We start from the raw sequence: 9,610 nt of genomic DNA, 5'->3' as shown, positions 1-9,610 counted from the left end.
AATCTAGACACAAAAGCATATGCTAATAATGTCTTTCTAGAAAATTAAAAGCAATCACCTTTCCTTTATCCCAATATCAAGAAAAGAAAACAATTTTTATATTTCAACATCAATAAAGCAAAGAACAAAACTTAATGAGACCCTTTTACACAAAGACGAAGAGGAAAGGATGGATCATTTCTCATTGTTTTATAATGTATTATATTATATCGTATTGTATTATATTGTATCGTTTTATAAATACAATGTTTGGATGGATTGTATTGTTTGCTATTGTTAAATAATACTTTGTTGTTTAGTTTAACTGTATCGTACTATACTGTAACTGATAAGTTGACTAAAATACCCTTAATTGTTTAAATATTAAATTTATTAAAATCATGCATAAAAATAATTTTAGAAAAACAAAACAGAAAAAGGCAAAACACATTAATAAAGCTGAACAAATGAGCGAGACAGAATAAGGCAAAACAAAGGAGCACATCTAATTGGGATTGAGTTAAAAGCAAATTAGGAGAAAAAATAAAACAGGAGGCGGCAAAACATCTATAACGTCGGTGGCTGAAATTCTTGAAAGAAATAAAGTAGGTTATAAGTTGGAGATTTGAAGTTAAAATAGAAAAAAAGTAAAGGGTAAAATAGAATTGTGAAGTAATAAGTTAAGGCATAATTGAAAAAATAATTCCACCACACCAAATCGGTTGTTTAAAAAAAGAGGATTTTTCATTATTCCGGATCAATAAATATAACAATACAATACAACCAATTTTAATAAAACAATCAAAGCAAACATTGTTTTAGGATAGCAATACAATACGATACAACGAAAACAACCATCCAAACAAGCTGTAAAGATCCATAGCATTTATAAAAGCAGAGCAAACTTTATTACATAGTAGTGCTTCTCTAAACAAAACTGAAGGATAAAAGCACAAATACTTCCCTCTCTCCCTCAACCTTTGATATTCCAAAAACGTATAAAGGTGGGGAAAGCATGGAGTTTTTACATATATAAAGCCGCAAAACATGTCCTTTATTTTTTCCTTTCTCATAATATATACAGCAGAAGTTAACGGATTTGTACTGCTAGTTAACGGAGTTAATCAGCCATTGATCTTGTCTCTCCTCCATTAATTACCCATTGGTGTCCTGCATTTAATAAAAATAAAATCAAAATCAGCTAGGGTTGACCAAAAGTCAAACTAATAAAAGCCCAAAAAAAGGCCAAAAATACTTACTCAGGACTTGTTCTGCTGAAAACCTTCTAGAAACATCCTTACAGATCATTTTCCTCAACAAATCCTTAGCTTCAGGCGAAACCGACCTAAAATTCCTAGTAGGAAATCTCAAATTTGCCCTTAAAACAGCCTGAAATGTCTCAGTCGGAGTTTCGCCGTAAAATGGAGGAACCCCAGAAAGCATAATATACAAAATAACACCGGCGCTCCATACATCGACTTTCTCATTGTATTCTTTCCCCATTAAAATCTCCGGCGCCACGTAATACGGCGTACCCACCACCCCACTCATCAACCCCCCCTCACACCCAACAAACCACTCCGCAGATCCAAAATCAGCCAACTTCAACCTGTCCTGAGAATCAAAAAGAATATTATCCGGTTTAATATCACGGTGGGCCACACCCATTTTGTGACAGTGATTAATCGCGGAAATTAATTGGACCAGAATATTAGCAGCGGCCCGTTCCGATAACGGCCCAGTGGAAACTCTCTCGTAAAGATCGTTGTTAGGGCAGAGGTCGGTTACCATGTGAAGGAAGTTTTCATCTTCGTAGATTTTGTGTATTTTGAGAATGTTTGGGCTACCGGAAAGGAGCTGTAGAATCTTGGGCTCATTGTCGAGGCACTCACGGTCGGTGGAATCGAGGAGGAGGGATTTTTCGATGGATTTACAGGCGAAGGAATGACCGGTGACCGGTGAAAAGCAGCGGTAGACGGTACCGAATCTACCACGCCCGATTTCTTCGCAAATTTGGAAGTCGCTTTTCAAGGCTTGACTCATATTCTCAAGGCTTGTTTTGATTTTTTGGGGGTTTAGTTGAACAGAAGAGGTTATATTTATAAGAGTAAAATACCGAATATTCGTATGTAGGTTTTACTTGGAGGGTAGAGAAATAGAGAGAGAGTTATTCAATACGATGGTTACCCTTTTTTTGTATATTTATATTTGTGTATAATTTAATTGATAGTAACAATTTAAATTAATTACTTGATTTACTATAAGCTACGACTTAGTTGACTACTATGTGTTGTAATTTGAGTTGGTCTCACTCTCCAAGTACAATTTTATTATACAGAAGTTTGTACGCTATTAATAAAAATAACATATTTATTGCATATAGTCGTAATTAATTGCAAGAAAAAAGAAATTGGAACTCGCTTAGATGTGGACTTTACCTTAAATTGTTTTACTTTATATATTTTTAAGTATTTTCTAACAACTTATATATACTATGTTATTTTTTAATTAATAAATATTTTATGTAAGATATTAATATTTATTCATACTATTATTGCTAAATAGACATGTATAAATCTAACTTTTGAATGTTATAGATTTTAATTTACTTTTGTATCTTTTGTATTTCAAATTTGTTTATTGAAAATTAAAAATAGTTGAGGCATGACTCACGACAATGACTAGACACGAGGCGTACTGCATGTCTAGGTGGAATCACTTTAAAAGTTAGTTCAATTTTCATCAACCTTAAATTCTAAGTATTCATTTTATATCTTTGAAATATACTTCTATTATTATTCGGATATTTTTCATACGTATGTTTCTTTTATTTCGACTTTCTTACTGTCTTTTTATTGTTTCTGTTTACTAGTATCTGTACCCGCACGATGCGCGGGGAATTATAAAATTAAAAAATAATAAGAAATATTACTTGAAATGGTAATGAAAAGTGATCAAAAATAATATGTTATTGGTTAATGAAAGTAACAACCTCTACTTCTTAAACCGTATTTGGAACAAAAAAAAATAGTCACAATCTTTAAGACTCTACAATATATGTAACAAAATCACTGTCTCTGTTCAATTAGCTTGAATTTATTACATAAAATAAAATAAAATAAAATAATGAGCTTTACGAACAAAGCATTCTCGTCGAACTCCATCTTTCTCTGGAATATAAATCTAAGCAAATGCAAACTGGACTCACTTTTCACAACAAATTCCACGAAATTGTTTGCTTTCTCTGGCTAGAAACTTTATCTGACAAATGAATTCATGTAATGATCAAAGATCGAACATCAAAGATCAAACTTTGGATAAACTTGTATGATTTCTGTCTTCCACAACCAAAGTTGTTGTTTCTCGATGTATGACCTTTACACTTCCTGAATTGTTAACTCGATGTGAAAAACTCAACAAAAATATTACAACAATGATGAAGACAGAATTTGGCAAAGAAATACGGGCAATGTTACATTCACATATATAAGATCATGCCTAAACTAACTGAAAGGGTAATGTTTCTTTGCATTTAGAGTCACGCAAATTATAAATTTTAATCCATGTAGTTTAATCATTCCTAATACTTTATGAGTTTTAATGAGAATACTTCATTTTTAAAAACAACCCCATCTGCTAAGAATAAAGGCTAAACTGATATGAAAGAATTCTAGAGAAAAAAAATCTTCCTTTCACTATTTAAATCGAGGAAACAAACAAAAACTTAAGAAATTCTTTCTTGTGTTTTAAAGATTTTAAAGAAGGGAAAAGTTTTATGTATTACGTTGATAAAAACAAAGTATAATACAATAGTATTGAATTTATATAAAAGATAGGTCCTAGTAAATTGAATAACTTAGCCTAGTTATATAAAAATGAAGTATCAGATCTTTTGGCCAAAAACATTCTTAAGCTGCCAAAATCTATGCAATATCCTTAAGTATCCATGTGGACAAAGGATATCCACAAATCTTATCAAAGTGAACAGATCTTTAATTGCACACTTTAAAAATCAAATAAAACCCACAATCATTGTGCATGACATCCCACTGTCATACTAAAGATATTAATTGTTTGATCACTCAAATTTTGTTTATAAACTACATATATACATCAACGTATTTGTTATATACATCAACCTATTTGTTATATCAAGTTGTATTTCGTTATATTGTAATGAGCCACTTGACAACATAATGTTAACTCAAACTGAAGCACTTACCTGGAGTAGTTTTGAATGCTAAAATTAGTGTTTTGATGCTTCCTTCAGATTCATGTTCTTATAGCTCTGCCTTCTCAGCAATGTTCAAGAAGACTTCTTAGCATTGTAAGACATATGGATGTCCCATATGCCAAACTCCATTTAACTAATTTCTATCTCAGCAAAGAGCTTCTGATGCAGACGTGCACACATACACACACACGTAAACAGAATATCAGAAATGTTATAATATTAATACGTCTTCTGATTCTCCTTGTCGTGAGGAACAACAAATGCCAAGCATGACTTATCTTCCTCTTTTGGTGTGACATCTAAGTCAAGTCAAACAAAAAACTTAAGTTAGGAGCATGAGATTATTAATAGTAGAAAATATCAAGAAAAAATTCTTGGTAAAAGAAGAATTCTTTGACAATCTCAATACATTTCCTGTCTATCATATTACTTGTGGAATTCACATCATCAAGACAGTAAAGTATGCCCTTTTACATAACTCCAATTTGATAAAATAAAATATTAACTTCCTCCATAGAATGTGTTGTCAAAATGATTGAGCGCACTTGCTTTATAGCGCCAATAACACTTGCAATGTTATGCCTATTAAAAGTGTCGAAGGCTTCTGTAACCTTAGATTCATTATGATGTTTGACTTTAGAGTTGGCTACATAATTAAGTATGATATCGACGAAAATAGTTTTAGTTTTTGTAAAGATTGAATTGTCACATGATAATGTTATTACTTATTAGTATCTCTTACTTTAATATGTAAAGTATACTGTCCTTGCATAATTTTGTCACAATATGCTTCAGAGTTAAGTCTCAATGTGATAATGTCCCATTCCTACTTTGAGTTAAAAACTTGATAGTGTTAAAAACTTTAATCTGAAAGGCTACCTTCAAAATGTTTATGTGTATCCCGTTTTCAAATGGCGATGAGGACTTCATGAACAAACTGGAGATTGATAGCATGATTTTTCCCACAAAACGCTAATCAAGATTAAATACACCAGTGCCCAGCAAAGTTAGCGCTGACTCGTATCTGTCACTTCCTGATGAGTTAAGCCTCAATGTCCCAATCTTATATATATATTCAGCATTCACACATGGAAGGAAAAAGTCAAAAACAGAAGGGAGTACATCACCTGAGATGAATAATTGCAAAATGATGATCAGATGCTTAGCAATTTACTCATCGAACAACAAAAAATCACAAAGAACGATTTTGGATGCAATTTTCCCCCGGATAAACTTGTATGATTTCTGGATAAACTTGCTAAGATCATGCCTAAACTAACTGAAAGGGTAATGTTTCTTTGCATTTAGAGTCGCGCAAATTACAAATTTTAATCCATGTAGTTTAATCATTCCTAATACTTTATGAGTTTTAATGAGAATATTCCATTTTTCAAAACAACCTCTTCTGCTAAGAATAAAGGCTAAACTAATATGAAAGAATTCTAGAAGAAAAAAAATCTTCCTTTCAGTATTTAAATCGAGGAAACAAACAAAAACTTAAGAAATTCTTTCTTGTGTGTTTAAAGATTTTAAAGAAGGGAAAAGTTTTATGTATTACGTTGATAAAAACAAAGTATGTATATATATATATATATATATATATTCAGCATTCACACATGAAAGGAAAAAAGTCAAAAGCAGAAGGAAGTACATCACCTGAGATGCATAATTGTAAAATGATGATTAGATGCTTAGCAATTTACTCATAGAACAACGAAAAATCACAAAGAACGATTTTGGATAAAATTTTCCTCGGCAAATTTTCGGTGAAAGAAAAAAGGGAACTATACGTTTTTTCTAATCCAATATATGCAAGAGGAGAAATTCAGTTAGTTTTTAAAAGGAAGGGGAGTGGAGGAAGTGGGAGTAGTTGGTGGTTTTTATTGGTAGTTTCTATTGCTTGAAAATTTTAAAATTTTTGAATTTTGAAAAAAAACGTGTCTTGCAAGAGGAGAAATTCAGTTAGTTTTTAAAAGGAAGGGGAATGGAGGAAGTGGGAGTAGTTGGTGGTTTTTATCGATAGTTTCTAAATTCAGTTAGTTTTTAAAAGGAAGGGGAGTGGAGGAAGTGGGAGTAGTTAGTGGTTTTTATTGGTAGTTTCTATTGCTTGAAAAATTTAAAATTTTTGAATTTTGAAAAAAAACGTGTCTTTCACATCTATTTTTAAATGAATTTGAATTTTGAAACTCCAAGAAAGTTGGAGGATTGTCCAAATTTTTTATATATGTCAATTTAATGTTATGCCACTTGTCATCATAATAGTTCTTTGCCTCTCCTATTCTATATTAATAGATTTCATGGCTTCTCCACTGCTATATTTTTGTTAATACTATTTTTATTATTTTTTTATGGCTTCTCCACTTTTTTAAAACTGTTCTAACTATGCTTTTCTTAAGCTGATGGTCTATCGAAAATAACTTCTCTACTATCACAAGGTAGAGATAAGATATGCATATACACTATTCTCTTCAAACCACTTATGTGATTTCAGTGGTTTTGTTATTATTGTTTTTGTAAATACTCCGTATGTTGACTTACACTTGTCCACTATATTAAAAATATATTTTCACTTTTACTTGTCAGTTTTAGCAAATCAAGAGAAAGATAATTTATTTTTCTTGTTTTACCCTTAGCATTAATTACTCATTTGCAAAATTATTTCCCAAGACTCTTTGAAATGCTATCATTATGAGGGGTTATTAGGTAAAATATACATTACAATTATTATTTCTTAATGGGCGTGAAAAGTTTAAAGTGGACAATTAAAAATGAATGGAGGAAATATTAAAATTTAAGGGTAGGAACACTAAGTTTATTTTCTATACAATCAATTGGTTTAATGACTTCATAGTGCAAGCAGTTAGGTCATCTTTTCATCTTATGTATAGTTTTATTTATATGTTATTGGCAAGAAAGCGGACTTCCTTTAAATTAAAGAATATCCTTTTTTTTCTCAGATATAGTTTGTATGTTAACGGCAAGAAAGTGGACTTCCTTTAATTAAAAATTAGTAATTTCAGAACTTTGGACTTCCTCTATTTCTAGGTTTATACCTGCAACATGGGATATGCTTGCTACTTGTGACGACCCGACCCGTCGTCTCATGTGTTACCGTCCCGTTTTCCTCATTTATTGCTTCTTCATGTTTCATTATCGGCATTTGGTAAGTTAGAGTCGAATCGGTTTGGTTTTGGTAGAAAATGAGACATTTAGTCTCTTTAAGAAAGGCTTGTAATGGAAAAGTCAACCGGATGTTGACTATTGAGTTAGAGGGCTCGGATGTGAATTCCGGTGATTTGGTTAGCTTCGGGGGATGATTTGTGACTTAGGAGTGCGATCGGAATTGATTTTGGAGGTTCGGTGTAGAATTAGGCTTGAATTGGCGAAGTTAGTATTTTGGCGAATTCCGGTTGGTATGTGAGATTTTGATCCGGGGGTCGGAATGAGATTCCGAGAGTTGCAGTAGCTTCGTTAGGTGATTTTGGATGTGTGTGCAAAATTTCAGGTCATTCGGAGGTATTCTGGTTTGGTTTTTGATCGAATGCGTGTTTCGGAAGTTTTAGAAGAACTTAGGCTTGAATTCGATGGGAAATGATGGTTTTAGTGTTGTTTGAGGTGTTTTGATGATTGGAGCAAGTTTGAATAAGGTATTGGATCATGTTGGTGTCTTTGGTTGAGGTCCCGGGGGCCTCGGGGTGATTTCGGATGGCTAACGGGATGAAAATTGAAGTTGGAGATTGCAGGTTCATATCTGATATCTGGTATTTTCGTTTCTGCAGAAATGGACCGCAGAAGCGGTCGCGCAGAGGCGAAGGGATGATCGCAGAAGCGACTTTTGGGCCTGGTGTTGTTTTCGCAGAAGCGGTTATGGGAGCCGCATCTGTGAAGCCGCAGATACGGAAGGGAGACCGCAGAAGCGGTTTTTGAATTTTAGGAGATTCCGCAGAAGCGGAAATATTACCGCAGATGCGGTAGTCGCAGAAGCGACAAAGGACCGCAGAAGCGGAAATAACTGATCAGAAAGGGTTTTAATTCCCTTCGCGAAATATTTACAGAACACATATATCTACTTCGGACTTGGGGTGTTCTTGAGCGATTTTGAAGAGGAAATTCAAGGACTTCGATCAGGTAAGCATTCTTGGACTTAGAACACAATTTTATCATGCAAATACATGAAATTTCACTGAAAACTCAAGGAATTAAGGTCAAAAATGGTGGTTTAAGGCTTGAAACCTAAGAGAACAAAAATGGGAATTTGAGGGGTCATTTGGACTCCGATTTTGGTGTTCTTTATATGTATAGACTCGTGGCGAGATAAGGAATCCGGTGATGTAAAATTTATAATTTTTCGAGAAGTGGGCCCGGGGCTCGGGTTTTGCCAACTTCGTGATTTTCAATATTTTTCGAGTCTTTTCTATTGGGTTATATTCCCTTAGCATATTGTGACGTATTCGTTGTGGTTTTGGTCGGATTCGACGCGCGAAGAGGTGAATTCGAAAGGCAAGGGCATAGCAAGCTAGGACTTTGGCCGGCTTGAGGTTAGTAATAAATGTAAATGCTGTGTTGAGGGTTTGAAACCCCGAATTTGCATAACGTAGTGCTATGTGAGGTGACTTGCACGCCGGATAACGGGCGTGGGGTAGAGCACCGTTAGGGATTGTGACTTGGTCCGTCCCGCTTAATAAAATTGATACCTATTTGATTGTAGATTTGTAATATCCTTATAAAAAATGGATTAATTGTCATAATTGGGCTTCGTGCCAACTACTTGAATCCTTCAGGGATTATTTTAATGGTTTCTTACCATATTTATAAATATTAAACTCGGTCCTGGTATTTAATACCGTGTTTGAAATCTCAGCCATTTTCTTAAATTAGAAATTAAGTTAATATTTTTAAATGAAGTTTGGGCTGAATATTTTTATACTATTGTGTGATTTTTGGACTGAGTATGGGATCGGGCTGCACGCCGCAGCAGTATTATAATGATATTGATATGAGGCCAAGGGCCTGTTTGATGCCACGAGATGGCTTATTATTGCGCTTGGGCCGTAAGGGGCCCCTCCCGGAGTCTGCACACCCCCAGTGAGCGCCATCGACGTTAAATAAATGGAGCGGGCTGCACGGCCGCAGCGGGGTACTTGAGGTACCGGTTTATGTGTTGCATTGCATATTTAATTGTTATTTATTTCTTCATCTGTTGTGATGTTTATTCCAACTGTATTGTTGTTTAAGGGTATTATTAGCTTTACTTTGTGTTTATTTAGGATTTCTTATCCTCAGACCTTATTTATATTTATTACTTTCTGAGTTGGAAGTACTCACAATACTCCCTGCACCTTGTGTGCAGATCCAGGTACACCAAAGGGTGAGTGAGGACTTGTTAGCTGAGCAGCG

General features: G+C 33.9%; 1 protein-coding gene across 1 annotated transcript; it reads right to left on the bottom strand.

Moving 5' to 3' along the window:
• Positions 1–746: 746 nt before the first annotated feature.
• On the bottom strand, positions 747–2,110 carry LOC109212415 (phosphoenolpyruvate carboxylase kinase 1-like). Its single transcript, XM_019376056.1, has 2 exons — positions 1,239–2,110; positions 747–1,149 (listed from the first exon to the last, which is right to left on the bottom strand). Exons 1-2 carry the CDS (start codon positions 2,020–2,022, stop codon positions 1,100–1,102), a joined length of 834 nt encoding a protein of 277 aa, XP_019231601.1. The 5' UTR covers positions 2,023–2,110; the 3' UTR covers positions 747–1,099.
• Positions 2,111–9,610: the final 7,500 nt, after the last annotated feature.

Source organism: Nicotiana attenuata, unplaced genomic scaffold (genome assembly GCF_001879085.1).
Source record: "Nicotiana attenuata strain UT unplaced genomic scaffold, NIATTr2, whole genome shotgun sequence".
Lineage (NCBI taxonomy): Eukaryota > Viridiplantae > Streptophyta > Magnoliopsida > Solanales > Solanaceae > Nicotiana > Nicotiana attenuata.
Note: the sequence above shows the minus strand (reverse complement) of the source record. Positions and strands in the feature narration are given on the sequence as shown.

What these genes read in the sequence shown, in the direction of transcription:
- LOC109212415 (XM_019376056.1), bottom strand. Translation starts at nt 2,022, where the DNA reads ATGAGTCAAGCCTTGAAAAGCGACTTCCAAATTTGCGAAGAAATCGGG. An exon ending in TTCAGCAGAACAAGTCCTGA is followed by an intron (nt 1,150 to 1,238) that starts GTAAGTATTTTT and finishes TATTAAATGCAG; the next exon opens with GACACCAATGGGTAATTAAT.